The sequence below is a fragment of the Tenrec ecaudatus genome, chromosome 7 (assembly GCF_050624435.1).
Source record: "Tenrec ecaudatus isolate mTenEca1 chromosome 7, mTenEca1.hap1, whole genome shotgun sequence".
Lineage (NCBI taxonomy): Eukaryota > Metazoa > Chordata > Mammalia > Afrosoricida > Tenrecidae > Tenrec > Tenrec ecaudatus.
In genome coordinates, this window is record NC_134536.1 from 100,392,180 (window position 1) to 100,413,502 (window position 21,323).

The 21,323-nt window shown below is 42.4% G+C and overlaps 1 protein-coding gene across 3 annotated transcripts in view; it reads right to left on the minus strand.

The window, feature by feature from the left end:
- Positions 1-20,158, minus strand: part of MTO1 (mitochondrial tRNA translation optimization 1) — a 33,010-nt gene extending 12,852 nt beyond the window's left edge. Inside the window, exons 1-10 of one of the 3 annotated variants that reach the window (XM_075554892.1) lie at positions 19,829-20,158; positions 17,417-17,616; positions 17,210-17,327; positions 16,496-16,785; positions 13,154-13,266; positions 12,868-13,058; positions 11,640-11,770; positions 10,476-10,680; positions 10,227-10,398; positions 1,571-1,689 (exon numbers count right to left, since the gene is read on the minus strand). In XM_075554892.1, the coding sequence (XP_075411007.1) occupies positions 1,571-1,689; positions 10,227-10,398; positions 10,476-10,680; positions 11,640-11,770; positions 12,868-13,058; positions 13,154-13,266; positions 16,496-16,785; positions 17,210-17,327; positions 17,417-17,616; positions 19,829-20,045 (1,756 nt within the window). In that variant the 5' untranslated portion in view covers positions 20,046-20,158. The other 2 variants (XM_075554895.1, XM_075554893.1) reach the window with 2 other exon arrangements.
- Between the last annotated feature and the right edge of the window lie 1,165 nt (positions 20,159-21,323).

Sequence of the window (21,323 nt, forward strand, 5' to 3'; positions counted from 1 at the left end):
CTGGAGTTGGCTCATTGGTCTTTCAATGGGGTCGCCTGTGGTGAACTGGTTTCAGCAGAAGCTCCAGGAAAAGGGCAGACCAGTTGTTGTGAGGCACTGAACAGCTGATGGGGAGCCGTGCCCGTTGTCTGCTACAGGGCCAGAGCAGGGAGGTGAGCCCCTCAGGTTGGAAGACACTAAAGATCGGCCGAGGGAAGAGCTGCCTTCTCAACGTGGAGCTGTTGTAAAGAAACTGCTACAAACACCCACTCATAACAGGAATGTGGAGGAGACGAAGTATGGATCTAGGAAAAGTAGGAGTTGTCAAAAGGGGACTGGACACCTAAGGAGGGATATCGAGGCAGAAGTGGGCTGATGCCAGTTCTGGTGGCTCTGTGGGTTCCAAGTCGGGTCACCAACCACAAGAGCAGCAGTTTGAAAATCACCGCTGACTGCTCGCAATAGATACCCAAACTGTGGTATACACATTCAATGAAATATTATTCAGCCATGAAGAGAAACTGAAAACCTGATGCATACTATCACACACATGAACCTGGAAACACTGTACTGATTTAGAGTAAGTCAAACTCAAAGAACGAATAGTGTATGACCCCACTTACATGAAACAGCTACCATAGGCCTCTACCAAGAATAATAGCAGTTCCCAGGGACTAAAGGGGCAGAGGGAAGGGCAGTTAATGCTTCATGGGTATCGGTTTCTGTATGGAGCAGTGAAAAAGTGTTGGAGATAGTATTATAGAATAATATATATCTATATTTTTAATAATACTACACAATAGTAAAATTGCAATGACTATCACTTAAAGAGAGTTCAAATGGCAAGATGTTATATACGTATTTTTACCACAAGTGTTTTCTTTTAAAACCAGTGAACCCCCCGAAGCCATCAGCAGTCAGAGAGCTCCTCCTATGTTGTGGTGCTATGTGGAGGCAGCTTCTAGGGCTGACATATATAAAATAAGTCAATATCAGGGAAAGAGTATTCCCATATACATTTTCCAGCCAAAGGGGCTGTTTCTCAGTAATGAGAGCATTCTATGGGGAAAATGTAAAAGGAAGCTAAAGGGGAAAAAAATAATGATTGAAGACAAAAAAAGACAACCGTTCCAACAGCACTTCTCTGAGATGCACTTGTGACGACAAGGGACTCTGTTAAGATGCAGATTCTCTTTCAGTGGTCTGGAGTTGGGCCTGAAATTCTGCATTTTGAACAAACCCCCAGGTGTTACAATGATGCCAGTCCAGGGAGGACATGTTGAGTGTAAGATTATGCTGGTCCTACTGTAATAACTGTGCCGGTGGCGCTGTGGATTAGGCGCTGGGCTGCTAATCTAACTATTGGTGGTGCAGACCCAGAAACTGCCCTGCGGGAGAAAGCAGCAGCTCTCTGCTCCCGAGATTTACAGCCTCCGAACCCTGTACAGGGTTTCCTATGAGGCAGAGCCAGCTCAGTTCTGGGGGTTAGAGTACTAAAGGCCTACAGCCCCACACTAATCGGCTGTCCATTCACAATTTGTACAAACGAGAAAGAGAACACAGAGGAGGCAAGGTGAAACTTCTTTTCTACCTTCTATTTTCAGTCTTTCAGCTAGTTCTCTACATTCAGTGTACTTCTTCAAGGGCTCCGGAACAGCTTGGGCCAGTAACTCCATATCAACTTCCTCATATTTCAAAACATCTAGAGCTCTGCAAATAAAGAAGACGTTTCAGAAACTGAAGGGTCCACAACATAAAAAGATTAAGAATATAATTCCTTACAAGTAGTACCAACTTTCAAGATAAATAACATCAAGTGATACTCCCAAGTCCTCTTCAGTGTTGTTATAGTTGTTAGGCGCCATCAAGTCCATCCGACCCATAGCATCTGGGCACAACAGAACGAAGCTTGCATGGCCCTGTGCCAGCCTTAACATTGTTCCCATGCCTGAGCCCATTGCTGCAGCCATGTGTCAGTTCATCTCACTGAAGGTCTTTTAAGTGCAGTGACCAAATGTAGTGGCACCTGCAACACATGACTTCCGTAAGATGATTCTCCCAAGTTCCCTGCCCTTATCATTGGCGGTAAATGGTTATTATAGGTGTGATGGGTATAATCCATGTGTATTCCTAGTCTTCCCGGGACAGAATATCCTCTAGTAGTAAGAATAAGGGATATGCTTCCAGTCCTTTTGCATGCTTGGAATTAGTTGAAGAGATCTCTTGCTTTGCTGAACTCCCAATGCAAGAATAAGAGATCATTGTTTTAGGTTTCTAGAAAACAAACCTTTCTTTCCTCTCCCATTACCTTCAATGCATGGTAAAAACCATACCAAATCCATTGACACCAAGTTCCAACTCATGGTGACCCTGAAGGACAGAGAACTATCTCATAGGGTTTCCAACGTTGTGAATATTTCGGAAGCTGACTGCCACCTTTCCCCCAGGGGAGCAGTGGACGGGTTTAAACCACTGACCTTCCATATAATAGGCCCAGTACTTAAACATTACACAACCAGAACTCCTTCTATGCACGTTAGTCATCTCAAGTACAAATATCAATAATATAAATACAATACTTGAGAACACAAAATATGAATGAGATTTTCTGATGTGAGTATCTAAGTTATATTTTACTACAAAGAGATGTTCATATTCTATAACTGCAGTGGCCAGTGTTTTGGAAAAGCCCTATGTATTGGACAGGGTTCTCTAGAGAGACAAACCAGATTGCTAGTAATTATATATAAATATATTTATAAAGATAGATATATAATTCAAGAAATAAACCGTTACATTATATATAGATAATACAAGAAATTAACAGTTAAATTATAAAGCAGTGAGACATTAGCAGTCCTTCAAGGCTTGAGAGCTGCCAGGTGCCAGTTCCCTTCTGTAGAGAGAGCTGGGCTATATATACCCAGGCAGCAAACAGCAAGGCAGGTCCCCAACTGTCATCAACTGTCGGTCCCCAGCTCCAGAGATGAACATTCCAATCGTGTGGGCTTAAAGGGACCTCAACTTACAGCGGCAAAGTCCACAGGCTAGGCATCCCACAGGTGGTGTACCCCTTTAAACTGAGGCACAGAACAACCAAGGCGAGGCTCACCGAGCCATTTATCCCTCTGCCTTTCAGTTAATCCTACTTGTGTTTATCGGCCAGGCTGGCACAATAAACTATAGCACCCTATAAAAATGAAAACTTAGGGTGGGAGGGGGGAGGGAACACTAGAACTGATTGCACATCTCATGTGGAAGGCCATTGAACCAGGGTGGAGGGAGATGCTCTAAGATGGATGTGGCAGTGATTGTACAATTTCCCTTGAAAGGACCGACCAATTCAACTACTCGACTGCATGGTATGTACATTATGTGCCAATAAAACTGTTGGGAAACAAAACGGAAACTTGGGAACAGAAGCTGGAAAAGATAAAATCATGAGGAAAGCCAACAAGGCTGCTAGTTAAGGATCAAGATTAGAAAACACAAAGAGCAACATCAGAATGGGTATACCCTGAAGTTCACCAGAACAATCACAAGGCTATGATGAAGGTTAAAAAAAAAAGTAAAAAAATACTGGAGACACAGAATCAAGATCAAGGTCAAAGTCATAATAATGTGACTCTAAGCTTCAATAATTGTAAATGTACACCCTCCGAGCTCAACCCTCAAACCCTAACTACATTACATTTTTCAAATGGGAAAAATCATTGGTAAAATTATACAGATTGTGAATTACGCAAGGTTCTTAGGGAGGTATCGCTGGAGGAAAACAAAAATGCTCAGTATCAATGACCTTTAGACTGAGAATTACAAAACAAGTGGAAACCACAGGACCAAAAATCAAAATGCTGAAGGGGCTCTTTGAGTCAAGCAGATGATTTGACTTAGCTGAGAGTGAGCAGAGGTTTCTTTGCTAAAGCTGCAACAAGATGAAACCATTCCAATTACATATGCCTGGAAAAAAGGTATACTACTAAATTCCTTGGTTTATACCCTGCCCTGTAAATGTTAGAAAACTCAGAAGAACTCAGTGGGACCCAGAGAGTAATTATACTCCATATTTTCTAGGCAACTTTTATTCCAGAGAAAATAAAAGTCCTGTGATACATTCCAATCAGGAGTCTGAGATTTCGCTAGAAGGACAAACGGCAAGCACAGCCTGCGGAGGGCTGCTGGGCTCCGGCTCAGAGGAACCTCCTGTGCAACAGCACGGCCCGGCCAGCCTGACGGGTGGCTGGTGCAGCTACTGTTGTAGCCACCTGCTGCTCATCGCCCTTGCCGAGCCCTTTCTTCTTTTGCACTTTACCCAGCCTGCTGTCCTTTTCTAGGGCCTGGCTTCCCCTGAAAACCAGACGAAGAACAGTGAGGCAAGTCTCACTGCCCTCCCTCCCTTCTCAGGAACATTCTGCTGTCCTCCACCAAGGCACAGTAGGTCATTTCTCGGGGAGTCCTTGGTCTTTTCAATAAACTTTGCCAACACCAATTCGTGGATTCTTCTAGTCTTTCTTAGTCAAGGTCAAACTTTCATATGCATAGGAGTTGAATGAAAATACCATGGCCTGTCCACCTTTGTCCTCAAAGTGACATCCCTGCTCAACACTTTTAAGAGGTATTCTGCAAGAGATTTGCACAACACCACGTTTGATTTCTTGACCAAGATTTCCACAGGCATTGATTTGCAAACCTAAGGAAAATAAAATCTCCTCTCCCCTCACAACTTCAATCTCTTCATTCATAATGCTGTTTAGTGGCCCAGTTGTGCAGATTTTTGCTTTCTTTACATTGAGTTGTAATCCAAACCAAAGGCTTGGTCTTTGAGGTTCATCAGCAAGTGCTTCAAATCTGTCTTGCTTTCAGCCAGAGGGTTGTGTCATCTCCAGACTGCACGTGGTTAATAAGCCTTCCTCCAATCCTGATGCCGAGTTCTTTTTCAAATAGTCCATCTTCTTGGTAAAAAGATGTAACTCTTGATACACAACATCCCTGATCATGCAGTATTCCCTTGTTCCCTTAGAATAACAACCTCTTGGTCCAGGTAAAGGTTCTGCATGAGCACAATGAAGTGTTCTGGGTTCCCATTCTTTTCAATGTTATCTATAATATGTTATGGTCCACACATTCGGACACCTCTGCATAGCCAATAAAACACAAGCAAACATCTTTCTGGCATTCTCTGCTTAGAGCCAAGACCTATCTGACATCAACCGTGATAGCCTCTTCTGAACCTGACTTGAATTTCTGGCAGCTTCCTGTCAATGTACTGCCGCAACCATTTTTGAACTATCTTAAGGAAAATGTTACTTGTGTGTGATATTAACGATAGTGTTCAAATATTTCCACATTAAGACAACTCTTTAGATATTTTGTTAAGAGAGACTTTCTTTTTTGGAATGGGTACAAATATGGGTATTTTCCAGTCAGTTGGCCAGGTAGCTAGCTGTCTTACACATTCCTAGCATAAAGCAGTGACTGCTTCCAAGGCTCATCAGCCTGTTGAGATATTTCAGTTGATAGTCTCAACTCCTAGGGCTTTGCAGTTTGCTACTGTTTTCAATGCAGCTTGTCATGTCCCTTCAGCATTGGTTCTTTATCATAAGGAAAGATGTCTTCTACTGCACTGATGAGTCATTTTATTTTCCCTACCCTTTAATATTTTGTAGCTTCTTCAAACCCTCCCCACATGAGACTACATTACCCCCTCCATCAGGTAAGCAACACAAAGTTGGAGGTTCAAACCCATGAGACTCTCTCCCATAAAGAATTCGATCTTTGGAATCATATGGTGGGTTGCAATGAGTTCAAACAGATGCTATGGCAGTGGGTTTATTCTGTTTGGGATTTTCCACAATGTAGCTCTTTAAGCTAAAATAAAAAGTACCTAATAAGTGTTTTGATACCAAAATAATTATATCCTCAAAGATGGATTCTCCTTATTTTAGAATGATTAATGTTAAAAGTTAATTGATAAAATTGAAAATTGTGTATTTTTTCATCCTAACAATTATAAAAATTGTGACAACTCCTTAGGAATTTTCTTGTTAAAATCGACTTAAATTAAGCATATCCATTTAAGGTACACTGCAACCCCACCCCACGGGGGAGGGGGGGAACAAGAGCGATGTGTGGGGGGCTGGCCCCAATCCCAACTACTATGTGGACACCTGCCCCTCCCCCCAGAAGAATTTATTTCAAAAGACGGCATTGAATCTGCAGCTCCGGGAGAGGGACATATCTGATCCGAGCACACGGGAGCAGATGAAGGGGGAGGAGGAGAGAGTGGGGCACATCCTGGCCCACCAGGCCTTGATGACGATGTTCCCAATTAGAGCAGCCAGTCCACAGAGAGGACCACATGGCCGGCCCTACTATGAGACATGACGCCACTCACTGAACCATAGCCCTACAAGGGACAACACCAGAGACATAGTATGGAAATTGCACTTGATCTGATCCCGCCACACGGAAGCAAAACACTAAGGGCGTGCAACAGAACAGCAAGGGAATGGAGCGGCAAGGTCCCCAGGAAATGCTGAAGGTGGACTTTGGGGCCAGCGTGTGGAGCCCCAACAGACTGGACTGGAAACATTCCTAAAGGCCAACAAACAATCCTTGAACTAACTACAAGCTTTTCTTTCTTGTGTTTTGTTTTGTTTTTTGTCAGTGGTTTGTTGTTGTTTTGTTGTATATTGTTGCTTGGTTTTGCTCTGTCTTGTTTTTGTGCATGTTATTATCTCTGCAGGTGTGTCTAAATAAGATAGGCTGGATGAACAATCTGGAGGAGAAAACAACAGGACCAACAGTTCCGGGGGGACATGAGAGGGGAAGGTGGGGGGAAAGGTAGTGTTGTTAAACCCAGGGCAAGGGAACAAGTGATCCAAATCGATAGAGAGGAGGGTGTGGGAGGCCTGGTAGGGCGTGATCAAGGTTAATGTAACCAAGAGGAATTGCTGAAACCCTGGTGGGGACTGAGCATGATAGTGGGACAGGAAGAAAGTCAAAGGAAATAGAGGAAAGAGCTGGGAGGCAAAGGAAATTTATAGCGGTCTAGATAAAGTCATGTACATATGCAAATATATTTATATATGAGGATGGGGAAATAGATCTATGTGCATATATTTACAGGTTTAGTATTAAGGCAGCAGAAGGACATTGGGCCTCCACTCAAGTACTCCCTCAATGCAAGAATACTTTTTTCTATTAAATTGGCATTCTATGATGCTCACTTTCCCGACACAACCGCTGAAGACAAAGCAGGTGCATAAGCAAATATGGTGTGATCACAAGGTGCCGAAGGGATCAGTTATCAGGCATCAAAGAACAAAAATTCATATCACTGTGTGCTCACCTCTATGAAACGATTGCTAAAGACAAATGAGTGTATAAGTAGATGTGGCGAAGAAAGCTGATGGTGCCCGGCCTACCTAAAGGTATAGCGTCTGGGGTCTGAAAGGCTTGAAGGTAAATAAGCGGCCATCTAGCTCAGAAGCAGTAAAGCCCACATGGAAGTAGCACACCAGCCAGTGCGATCACAAGGTGTCCAATGGACCGGGTATGAGGCATCATCAGAACAAAATATCTTATCAGAATGAATGAAGGGGGGAGTGCGGAGTAGAGACCCAAAGCCCATTTGTAGGCCACTAGACATCCCCCTTACAGAAGGGTCTTGGGGAGGAGAAGAGCCAGTCAGGGCATCGTTGCGATGTAGCAATGATGGAAAATACAACTTTCCTCTAGTTTCTAAATGCTTCCTCTCCCCCGCACCCCCACTGTCATGATCCCGATTCTACCTTGCAAGTCTACCTAGACCAGAGGATGTACACTGGTACAGATAGGAACTGGAAACACAGGGAATCCAGGGCGAATAATACCTTCAGGACCAGTGGTGAGAGTGGCGATACTGGGAGGGTGGAGGAAGGGTGGGTTGGAAAGGGGGAACCGATTACAAGAATCGACATGTGACTTCCTCCCTGGGGGACGGACAACAGAAATGTGGGTGAAGGGAGACGTCGGACAGGGCAAGATATGACAAAATAATAATTTATAAATTACCAAGGGTTCCTGAGGGAGGGGGGAGGGGAAAAATGAGGACCTGATACCAGAGACTTAAGTGGAGAGCAAATGTTTTGAAAATGATGAGGGCAATGAATGTACAGATGTGCTTGATACAATTGATATATTGTGATAAGAGTTGTATGAGCCCCTATTAAAACGATTAAAAAACAAAAACAAAAAAGAAACACAAAAAAAGAGATGTGGGTAAAGGGAGATAACGGATTTGTAATATATGAAAATAATAATAATTTATAATTTATCAGGGGTCCAGGAGGGTAGGAGGTAGGGGAGGGTAAAAAAACGAGGAGCTGATACCAAGGGCTCAAGTAGAAAGAAAATGTTTTGAAAATGATGATGGCAACAAATGTACGAATGTGCTTGACACAATGGATGGACGGATATATTTTGAAAAGAGCTGTATGAGCCCCCAATAAAATGATTGAAGAAAAAGATGATGGCAACATAAGAACTGTAAGAGCGCCCAGGTCTCATCTTAAATGATCAGTGTTAAATGTCACTAAACTATGTAGTCAACGTGAAGTTTACCTTGAGTGTTCACTAGTAACTTGAAGGGGGCAAGATGTGCTGGGGCTGTTCTGTTACTTGAGGTGGGCACCAAAATAATCCACTGACGCATCCACATGACTAGTCTACTGTTCCCTATGGATATATAATTGAGAAAACTTTCTACTTCGCAAAGTCACTTCCTCTGAATTCTCCCTCACATCCTATCCATCCTTCTCCCCACCCAGCTACCCTCACAGAGCCCTCCATGGTCCTTCAAGAGTCTGCTGTAATCAACAAACATGTATTTACTTTTAAGGCCTATATCCTTCACGAGGGCAGGAATATAGTTTTATACCTCACTGTATCCCAACACCAAACACATTGCTAGTTCCCTGTAGGCACCCCAAAACACCTGCTAAATTAATCAATCCATTGTTCTCTAAGGTCAATATTACATCTTTCAATCTAATTTATGTAAAGGAAAAAATTAATTTGGGGGTAATATTTCACAACCCATTACTGAAGTTTCTCACTGAAAACTCAGTTTAAGATGAAGCAAAGCTCTGCTAGTATTTACATGCCTCAGAGACAGGCACTATCCCTTTGAGGGTGAGTATTTCATTTATAAACAGATCCAGCATTGAATGCCCGGTTTCCTTTTGAAACACCATGGCTAAACTTTTAGAGAGAATATGAGAAAATCAAAATTTATAAGCCCTGCACTTCTGCAACATAGTTATTATAATATTTGATTATTCAAATGATCTAACACAAGAAAAATGTAACACACTTCTAAAGTAATCTAACACAAACAGAAAGTCTGTTATGAAGAATCAGCATAATTTTATCAATGAGAATAACACATTTTTCTTTTATATTTGAGTGCCAAGAACTTCAAAGATACATTCACTGTTCAACTAATTGCTTCATTTCTAAAACTGAATCATTTCCTTTTTGCAGTTTTTTTTCATTTCCTATTTTTTCTATGTTGCTTCTGATTTTCTTTTCCTTCATTTGCAATTATCCCGTAGTCCTGATTAATTTTTCACTTCATGCTATCTTGAATTTCTTTCCCCCCACCAGATAGGATAATAACAATCTTGAATTATAATGAATGCTGAATAAATAAAACTAATGCTGAGTTAAATCTATAACAGATTACAGATATCGCCTACTCTTCAATAGTTTACAAGGCATCACTTAGTTTTTATAAGATCGACATTTATGACTGGTTTTCGCTGAGAGAAATGAGAAGATTTCTGCTCTTATGCAATGAAAAGATGAAAAGGAAAACCAGCATTCAGCTTGCTTTGCACTCAGCCCTGCGAGGCGGTGTGCAGACCCAGCAAGGCAGGGGAGTTGCCAGGTGCCTTGCTCCGGGAGACTGCACTCAGCACCTGGCACGTAGCTGGTACCGTGTGTCTGTGAACACTCCGTGTTACTGTTATTTTAGATTGTATGGGCTATTTGGTATGCTTTGGTTATATTTTGGTGAGCAAACACTAAACCGTTTCCCCCGTCAATGGCATGGTAATTGCTTCTTTGCTTCACACCATTTCAACTTACAAAAAGGAATGCTCTACTTCCAGGGGAAGCTGTAGTAAAGAGTGCAAGAACAGCTACGTTCACTCACCAGGCCCAGGGGAGGGGAGGTACCACAGGTCTGTATCACGAAGGCATACCTCAGAGGCAGGCTTCTATCAACACTCATGGAAGCTCCGGGGATTAATTTTTTCCATTTGTAACTGGAACACTCGATAGATTTCAGCACAGAAATGCCTTCCTCTAACAACGACTGCATCCAAGAAGCCCTCTCATATCGCTGTTGGGACACGCAGCCGGCTTCCTTATACCCTAGAGAGACAGAGAGAATAGAATCAGGGAGGTTTAAAGAGGCGACTGGGGCGCAGGGCTCAGGGAAGCAAGAGTACCTCGGGCTGTGAGCCGGCTGTCGGCGTTATCAGGGCGCAGAGACAACCGGAACTCCACGCGGCTGGTAAACATGCGGTAGGGCTCACTGGTGCCCAAGGTGGTGAGGTCGTCGATCAATACGCCTATGTAGCCTTCTGTTCGGCTAACGACAAAGGGAGGTTTGCCGCTGACCCGAAGGCTGGCGTTGATTCCAGCTACCACACCCTATGAGAGGAGGGGAATGTTTAAAAGCCATGTGAACAGCTCAACGAGGGATCCTACTCAGAACACCAACGGGGAAACGGCAGGTCCTGTTCATAAGGGGCTCCGTGCACACCTCAGAGCATGGCTAATGTACCTCGTGAGAGTCTTACAGTCCACTGCTCTAGAAATATCGAATTCTCCTGAGAAGCCCAGGTGGGAGGAATTGTTTTTTAAAACACCAATCCGCAAGTTTTCTAGTCTTTTCCCACTTACAAGTAAAAATACCCTAACTTACCACCTAAAAAATCCAAAATAATCTTTACTAAAGTATATTAAAAGAACTAATAGCTTTTAAACCTCAGAAGCAATACAATATATTTAATCAAATACTATGTCAGATCTACAAGCTCACTACCGAATAATAAAAAAGCAAGCCTTTAAAAAGTTGTTTTTCTCATTTTATTGGGAGTTCTTACAGATATCTTAACATTCCCCAGTTCAGTCACATCAAGCAGTATTGTGTACTTGCTACCACAATCAGTTTCAAAACATTCTCCTTCTTCTTGACCTCCCTGATGTCCGCTCCCCAAGCAGCAAGTATTTTTAAGTCCTATTATATACAACGGAGCCCCTGCGGGCAGAGCAGGTGACGTGTGGTCAGGCTAACCAGTCAGCAGTTCAAAACCACCAGTGGCTCCTTGGGAGGAAGACAAAGCTTTCTACTCCTGTAAAGAGTTAGTCTTGGAAACCCACAGGGGCAGAAACTCATAGGGTCACTATGAGTTGGAATTGACTCTATGGCAGTGAGTTTGGTTTTATTGGACACAATAAAACCATTTTCTTAAACTTTGAAGCAAGCAGCCTCTTGTTAATTAGGAGCAAATTCAAGATCTACATAGTTAACAAAATAGACCTTAAAAGGCAGAATACCAGTTAAATAGTGCCCCTTTGTTTACAATCATGTTTGAATAGGCTCTTACTTGAGCTGCAGCTTCCTCGTAACCAGTGGTGCCATTTATCTGTCCAGCAAAAAAAAGACGTTGAACCAAATGAGTCTCCAGGGAAGGAGTGATCTGCCGGGGGTCAAAGTAATCATACTGAACACCGTAGCCTGACCAAAGAACAAATGGTACAAAAATCAGTGGACACGGAGCGCAGGCAACAATACAAAAATTATCATCACATGCTCTTCAAAATCATGATGTTTTAATTTTATACTTCATTCTTTTATTTTCACTCGCTTAGTTTGGTAAGTGATTAATCAGTAAGTCTATACAGACAGTAACCGGATAGGTGGTTTCTTAGGGCCAAGGCAGGGGAAGCTGGGGGAAACTGGGGAGCTAATAATGAGTATGAGGATGAATAAAATGTTCTAATATTGACTGTGATGACTGTACAACTCTATTTTACACGATTAAACCATTGATTGTATGGCATGTGAATTATGTGTCAATCAAAATTTAAAAAGTGTTAACTCTATTTTTAAGTAATACGCAGGTAACTGGACTCTAAGCTAGAACATCATGTGCACATAAATAAGGTGCTGGCAAATGCTTCTCTCCCTTCCCTCCCCGTGGAATCCAGAACACTCTCATGAAAGGCAGTCTCTCTATCCAGCTGTATGCAAGTCAGTATCTGCTATGTATGACGCCCAAAGTGCCTTGGGGGTACTCTGGGTTAGGCATTGGGTTGCTAACTACAAGCTCAATGGCGCAAATCTATCAGCTGCTTCTTGGGAGAAAGATGAGGCTATCTGCCTCTGTCGAATTTACAGTCTTGAAAACCCTGTACTGAGTCAGTAAGTTAGAACTGACGTGATTGCAGCGGGCTTGTTTGTGCAGCACACTGACCCAGATGTTTCTATTTACAATTTCACTGAATCCAACAATACTGTAAGACAGCGCTAAGCCCCATTTTTTCAGATGAGGAAAATGACCTCCCATACAGTTAAGTAAGTTACCCACGGTCACTCAGTAAATAATGAAGCTTGGAATTCTAACTCAAATTATTGCACTCTAAAGTTTGAAGAGGATACTCTGAGTAGATTTTTTTGGGGTGGGGCAGGGGGCGGAAAAGTATTATTCTAAAGGCATAGATGTTGAGTTTCATTTTCTTAGCTTTTAGGTAACCACACTCTATCTAAGAACTCCATGCTGCCTGCTAAAATAATGCTCTGTGTACACCGGCGGCAGCCAGGACCCACCTTACCTGGATGAACCATCCTTGCTTTCTCCAAACCTCTGATGCATGTGATCATTTTCTCCTGTAACTCGACTGGTAGTGTGACAGACAAGCCTTGGGGGTAGATAAGGTCACAATCCATTCCTTCAGGCTCCAACCAAACCTGATGCACGCGGTTTGGGAAACGTAAAACCTTTGATTCGATGGAAGGACAGTATCTAGAATAGGACATTAACATTAAAAAATACAGATGAGCAAACAAAAAAGGAGTGGCATTTCTTAAAATGATCAAGAACCGATACAGTGTCCTTACCGGGGTCCTTTGGTAGTTTCCTTAATGTGACTATTAAGGTGAAGGTTCTCCAGGACAATCTCATCCACTTTAGAATTGGTGTGAGTCAAGTAACATGGCAGCTGATCTTCCGGCTGGAAAACAGTGTCAGCTACAGTACTGTTTCCTTTCCCTACTAATTTGTCTTATTCAAATAAATTCCATACCTGATATGTACAAAACCAGACCTGAAGTCTACATAAAATACCAAGCACTTTTTTGTATTCTTGCAAAAGAAAAAACACAAAAACACTCAAAACTGAACCCAAATCTAATCAAACCTCTAGATCTAACTACCAGTTTATAAGAAATATTGAGGACAAAATAACATGCTTAAGATCCCACAGAGATAGAATCAAATTTACAATGTGGGAAATTCTGGGGAACAAATTATTTTGTTTCATTTTTGCCACATACACATGCTGAAACTTAAGGGAAAGGGGAGCAATGATGGACTGGAAGAGATTTATTAAGACCTAGCCAATAGGTGGACCTTATTTGGTTCCTGGTGTAAATAAAGCAATTTTAAAAATCAATTCTGAGACAAGAAGGAAAATTAAATAATGTGTATTATATAACATGAAGATACTGGGTTTTTCTGGATGTAATTGGCTTCTGTAATGTGATTTCTTACTTATTTATTTACTATTGTGACTTTTAAAAAGTTCTTATCTGGAAAGAGGCTTAGCTTGTGAGGTTTAGTTTGCTGCTTTAAAAATAAGCAAGAAGAGAGACATCAGACTGTGTAAGATATGGAAAAATAATAAACAATTTATAAATTATCAAGGGTTCATGAGGGAGGGAGGAAGGGAAGGTGGGAAAAGGAGGAGGAGGGGAAAATGAGGAGCTGACATCAAGGGCTCAAATAGAATGTTTTGAGAATGATGATGGCAACAAATGTACAAATATGCTTGACACAATGGATGGATGTATGAATTGTGATGAGTTGTACAGGCCCCCAACAAAAGGATTTATAAAATAAAATTAAAATCAGCAAGAACAAAACAGAGGAAAAATCAAACATGAAATAAAAAATGTTATTTGTCAAACCTGGGGACTGTACAAAAAGATTAATTATACTATTTACTTTACTTTGTAAACCTTGAAAATTTTAAACAAAAAGCTAAAAAAGCATACACACTTTGAAAATATCACCGTTTGTATTTTCAAAGCAAAATTATTATTTCTCAAGCAATAGAACATCTTAAGACATTTATCAGTTTAGCGGGACTTCAAATATTTGTGGAAAAATTCCATTCTCCACATATTTTCTGAAGTCCCCTCATATAATTTACTAAAAATGACGTTCCTCAATTATTAATACTCATTTTAAAATAGTCTTACAAGCTTTCTTTAAGGTAAAAATGGTTTCAAAAAGTTTAATTAAAAAATAACCAAGATAGACCTGTTACTGTTTGAGAGTTTTTCAGTTTTTGCTGGTTTTTAATTTCCCCCTTATCTATCTATCTATCTATCTATCTATCTATCTATCTATCTATCTATCTATCTATCTATCGTTGTATTAGCTGTTGTTGATTTTTGTCTTTTTTGTTATGTTTTGTTCTGCTTTGTTTTTGTGTGTATTATTGTGTGTGTATACCTGGACAAGATCGATGGGATAAACCATCAGCAAGAGAGAATAGGACCGATGCAACAGTTCTGGGGGGACATGGGAGAGGGAGAGGTAGGGGAAAAGGAGGGGGATACCAATAAATCCAGGGACAAGGGAAGAATAAGTGATCTGAAATTGATGGTGAGGAGAACATAGGATGTTTGGGGGGTCTTGATCAAGGGCAATGTAGCTGAGAGGAATTACCAAAATCCGAATGAAGGCCGAACGTGATAGTGGGACCAGAGGAAAGTAAAAGGAAACAGAGGAAAGAACTGGGAGGCATAGGACAGTTATAGGGGTCTAAATACTGGCATGTATATGTGTAAATACATTAATATACAATGACAGGGGAATAGAGATATGTACATAGATTTATTTATAAAGTATTACAGTAGCAGGTGGATATTGGGCCTCCACTCAAGTACTCCCTCAATGCAAGAACAATTTGTTCTGCTAACACAGCTCTTACTCTGTGATAATCACCTTCCTAACATGATCACTGAAGACATATGGGTGCATAAGCGAATGTGGTGAAGAAAAGCTGATGGTGCCTGGCTATGAAAAGTGATAGCATCTGGGGCCTTAAAGGCTTGAAGATAAACAAGTGGCCATCTATCTGAGAAGCAACAAAGCCTCCATGGAAGCACACCAGCCTATGTGATCATGAGGTGTCAATAGGATCAAGTATCAGGCATCAAAGACCGAAAACAAAATAAACAAAGCATATCAATGGGAATGAAGGGGAGGACAGAGTGGAGGCCCAAAGCCCATCAGTAGTCAATTGGACACCCTCTTGTCAGAATGGCCACAAGGAAGGGAAGAGTCCGTCAGGGTGTGGTATAGCACTGATGAAACACACAGCCTTTCTCAGGTTCTTTAATGCTTCTTCCCCACCTCCCACCCCCCACCATGACTCCAATTCTATTTTACAAATCAGGCTAAACCAGAACATATACACTAGTACAGATAAGAGCTTGCAACACAGGGAATCCAGAACAGATAAACCCCTCAGGACCAATGATACTAGTAGGGTAAGGGCTGGGGGGGGGGGGGGGGAGAGCAGGGGGAGGAGTAAGGGGGAAACCGATCACAATGATTGACATATGGCCTCCGTCCCAGGGGGATGAACAGCAGAAAAGTGGGTGAAATGAGATAGCAGTTGGTGTGAGACATGGAAAAAAAAGAAGAAGAATTCATAAATTATCAAGGGGCAAGGAGACATGTGGGAGGGAGGGGAAAGGGAGGGGTAAAAATGAGGAGCTGATGCCAGGGGCTCAAGTAGAAAGAAAATGTTTTGAAAAGATGATGACATGTGTCATATGTGTACAGATGTGTTTGACAAAATGGATATACGTATGGATTGTGATAAAAGTTGTAAGAGCCTTCAATAAAATGATTAAAAACAAAAAACCAAATCCACTGTGGTGATGTGTGCACAATTCTGTGAGTATATTCAAAACCATGGACTTTAAATAGATGAATTACTTATGTGATTTTTTTACTCAATAAAGTTGTTTAAAAATAGGAAAAGTTACAGAAAATAATGAAAAATTTAAATTTAGGGAGAAACATCCAATTAGCCAAAATATTTTTGCTAATCCTTTAAAGGATCATGTTTTCACATTTGAAACAAGAGACATAAATTGAATTGTGGGGGGGGGGGGAAGCTAAGTTATTTCTTTTTATGAACAGATTTTCCAGAATCACCTTACCTTAATCCACACTGTCTCATGGAGAAAGCTGAAAGGCACTGGTGGGTTGTCTGGCATCTGCTTGTTCAGAATGCCGAAATTAATGGAATCTTTGGCAATTCGGGGTGGAGTCCCAGTCTTTAATCTCCCTACCACAAACCCCAGCTTCTCCAGGGTCTGAGCCAATCCTATGGAAGGCTGGTCTCCTAACCGTCCGGCCGGAGTCATTTCCAATCCAATGACGATCATGCCTCTCAGAAATGTGCCAGTGGTCAGAATCACACTCTCAGCATACACTGTGGTTCCATCCGCTAGATGATGGCGAAAAGAGTCCAATCAACTCTACACGGCAGCTTTTCACATGAATCAACAGAAATGGTGACTAGTTTAACACTAAAATCAGACAATTTTTCAGTTTTTAGAAACAAGATATCTAGTAATTGAATGTGATAAAAATTAAAGGTTTGAATTAGGAAAATAGAAATAACACTCAAGGACAGGTAAAAAATGAACAGGGGGGAAAGACACAAATATTTAGACTATATGGGGCTATACTAAAATGCTACAGTCAAGGACTGAGCTTCAGGAAGATCTAAATGAAACAGGATTATTTACACAATTTTCCTAAAGAGAAAACAACAATCTCCTAAAAGAAGCAAAATAGCTCCAGTCTTGGTTTTACAATACATTCATTATATGGAGTGTCATGTGCAATTATCTATGACCAGCACATACCCAAAACAACGCCATTCACACGGCACTTCCCTGTGTGTCCAGGCTCTGGTTCCACAAGAATAAGATCTTCTACAGCTCCCTCCTGAATCGTAAGCAGTGGAGTATTCAGGATTTCTTTCTATCAAGAGAGGACGTAAATTGAAGAACAGCAATAAAACATGGCATTGCGGCACCATAATCTTTCTTGTTCCCATGTCCTATTCTTACCTGCATGTTCTGTTTATAGAGTGTCCTATCAATCTGAGCTCTTAGACCCCACACAGCTGGCCCCTTGCGCTGGTTTAGTACTTTGTAGTGTACCCCAGACTGGTCACAGATTCGAGAACAGAGGCCATCCAAGGCATCAACTTCCCTCATTAAATGTCCCTTTCCAATGCCCCCAAAAGAAGGATTACAGGACATTTGACCTAAAGGCACATAAACAAATAGAAAACATTTATCAACATCTTGCACATAGTAACTGTTCAAGAAGGAAATGTCTACCCAGGTCACTGAAATCACACTATGGGATACAGACAGAAAACCTGGATAACAGTCAAAGAGAAAAATCTCAATATCCTAGGGGGGTGTGAAAGTTATTTGGAGCATCCTAGAAGACAACCCACAGTATCTTCTTCTGATCATTCTGTTGATGTATATTTTTTAAGGTTTCATTTAAACACAATTTTGAAAGCCGTACCTCAAAACTTTCTAAATCGAGCACATTTTAAAGATGCTCCTTGATATAGGTTCCTGTTACTATCAATTATGTCCTTCCATGTAAACAATCTGCAGCTTTCTTTTTGCTCTTACCTTGAAGAAACAACTAAACTTATAAATGAGAAAGGATACATGTAAAGGTTATACATTCAGGGCACTATAAAATATTCTCTGACTCTTGACTTTTTATCTTTACAAATCATGTGATTGTAATGAATTGAAGTTATTCTTTCCTCAAGCATCCATACATGGACATCTTAGAAAAGTGCTCTTATATCTTTTGGATAAAATCAGTATGCACAAAGTAATGATAAGCACTTATTATATCATGGAGTTTATATAGAAGCAACCAACGTTGTACTCCTTAGTTATTAATTCAGCATATCATTAAGCATAAAAAGAATTTAATGTTTTATTCTAAAAATCTGTTGCCTCTGAGTGGATTAGGATCACAGCAATTCTAAAGGGCAGAAAAGAACTGCCCCATAAAGTTTCCAGGCTGCAAATCCTTAGGGAAGCAGACTCACATTTTTGCCCATCTTCCCAGCCCCAACCCAAGAGTCACTGGTGGAGTTGAACTACTGACCTTTCAGTTGGCAAGTGAACACTTTTACCATGGTGCCACCAGGGTCCCTTCATCTTATTCCACTATGTCAAGTTAACTCGAAAAATAAAAAAAAGTGATTTTGATTTTAAGGCAGAATTGTCATTCACTAACCTCTGAGTTATCAGAGTATCTGTCAAATATATTTGTTTAAACAAGAAACTTAGATCATATTGTGTTAGTAGATGTGTTTAATAGGAATCCCTTTATCCACGCCACTATATTACTTATACTATTTAACGATCACTTTGTTCAATAATATTTTTAGCTCATTAGGTTATTTTTTTAATCACAGTAACTATTTTAACTAGTATTTTAATGTACACAACTCAGAAGCACACAATGAAGAAAGTGGAAGGTCTCTGATAACATTCCTCTACAATTGCAAGCTTAACGGTAATTTTATAAAAGTATGTAATACAAGTATGTAATTTACTTACTATTTTTACAGATCAGTTAATCTGTCAATTACTACTCTTACGTTAAAAAAAGGTGGATTGGTATAAAGAGCTGTTAAGAGCCCCCAGTAATTTTTTTTAATTAAAAAAAAAAAGGAGTGCTGGTGGCACTGTGGGTTCAGTATTGGGCTGCAAACCCCAAGACCGGCAGTTCAAGCTCACCAGTTCCCGTGGGAGAAAGATGAGGTTTTCTCCTGCGGAAACAGTTATGGTCTCAGGGCTGCTGGGATTTGCGATTGCCTTTGCACAGTGGATTTTCTTCAGCAAAAAGAGGCAAGAGATAGTGTGAGACACACACAAATTACAGTACGTCGTTTCAGCTAGCGGTCATCACACCAGAGAGCGGTCTTGCTCTCAATTAGGGCCCCCCAACTGTACCCACGAGAGAGAAACTCCATCAGACAACACAACACACAGCGGGGCGACAAAGACCCGCACTCTTCCTCAGGAGGGCTTCCCTAAATCTCGAGACCGCCACTGCGATTGCTCATCACGCGAATCCACCCCTTATCCGAAGCCACAAGGCAGTGGAGAGAGGGTGCGCGGACGCGCCCCCTTCCTCGCGGCGCCTCCCGGTCCCCAGGGACTGCTTCGGTCGGGCGCCAGCCTAACTCCTGCAAGGAGCGCGTCCAGGACCACTGACGCTCGTGGCTGTCAAATCTCGGGGTGGGGAAGAGGGTGCCCGTATCCCGCCGCAGTTTGGGGGACAAACCAAAGCCCAGTCAGTCACTGCCACCGACCGAATCGATGCGGGGCCACTGCGTCCCAGCAGGGCAGGGTCAAGGCGCCCCTGTGAGGGTCCGGACGGTCCGTCTACACGGAGCAGAGAGCCCAGCCCGCGCCCGCCGCGCGCCTCACCGACGGTGTCCACGCGGTGCGTGAGGAGCAGGGTCCGGGAGCCACAGCGCGCGGCAGCGGCGGCGGCCTCCGTCCCGGCGTGTCCCCCGCCGATGACAACGACATCAAAGTGCGGAGACCTGGGCGCCCCGCTCCCTCCGCTGAGGCGAGCCAACGACAGGCGCGGTTGGGCGAAGGAGCCCACGACCCGGCGACCGCACTTCCGAAGGGAAAACATAGCGCGAGGAGATGAGGCGGCGTGCGTCCGAGTCCCACAAACCCTGGGCGACAAGGCCGTCAGAGCGCGCGGGGCGCAGCCATCTTGCCGCCGTCAGGGGCGGCCCGTCTACGTGCAGCGCGGCGGCGGATAGGCGGGTGCGTCAAGTTCCCGGCGGCGGAGAGCCGCGCGGCGTGCGGGGCGGGGCCTGGCGGGGCGCGGGGGCGGGGCCTAGTGGCGCGTGGGCGGGGCCTAGTGGTCCTTGGGACCTTTTCACTGACCGGGCTCCATGGGAAGGCCATCTCTTTGTTCTTCATTTATCCACCTAGGAACAGTAAATTAATTCCCGCTGCCTTGCCAGATTCTTTGAATTCCTCGTACATGATTTCCTTGATTCTGTTGGCCTATTAAGCTCGCCGTCTGAAAATAAGAATAGAGTACAATGGAGTTACATCTTTGGATGAGTGATTCATGATGTCCAATTAGGAAAAATCAGTTGACTGGACATTAAGGGTTCAACTTTTTGGAATTACATCCTTATAGTCTTCCTCAGGGATAGTTTTATTGTTCTCATCATTAAATCCATCAATCTTATAAAAGTTCATGAAGAATGTTTTAAATCATTTTATTAGGGGCTCATACAACTCATCACAATCCATATATACATCAATTGTGTAAAGCACATTTGTACATTCATTACCCTCATCATTCTCAAAACATTTGCTCTCCACTTAAGCCCATGGCATCAGGTCCTCATTTTTCCCCTCCCTCCCTGTTCACCCCTCCCTCATGAACCCTTGATAATTTATAAATTATTATTTTGTCATATCTTGCTCTGTGCCACATCTCCTTTCCCCCACTTTTCTGTTGTCCGTCCCCCAGAGAGGAGGTCACATGTAGATCCTTGAAATAGGTTCCCCCTTTCCAACTACCCTCCCTCCACCCTCCCGGTATTGCCACTCTCACCACTGGTCCTGAAGGGATCATCCATCCTGGATTCCCTGTGTTTCCAGTTCCTATCTGTGCCAGTGTACATCTTCTGGTCTAGCCAGATTTGTAAGGTACAATTGGGATCATGATAGTGGAAGGGAAGAAACATTAAAAAACTAGAGGAAAGTTGTATGTTTCATCCTTGTTACACTACACCCTGATTGACTCATCTCCCCGTGACCCTTCTGTAAAGGGATGTCCAGTTGCCCACAGATGTGTCTTGGGTCCCCACTCTGCACTCCCCCTCATTCACGATATGATTTTATTGTTCTGATGATGCCTGATACCTGATCCCTTCGACACTTCGTT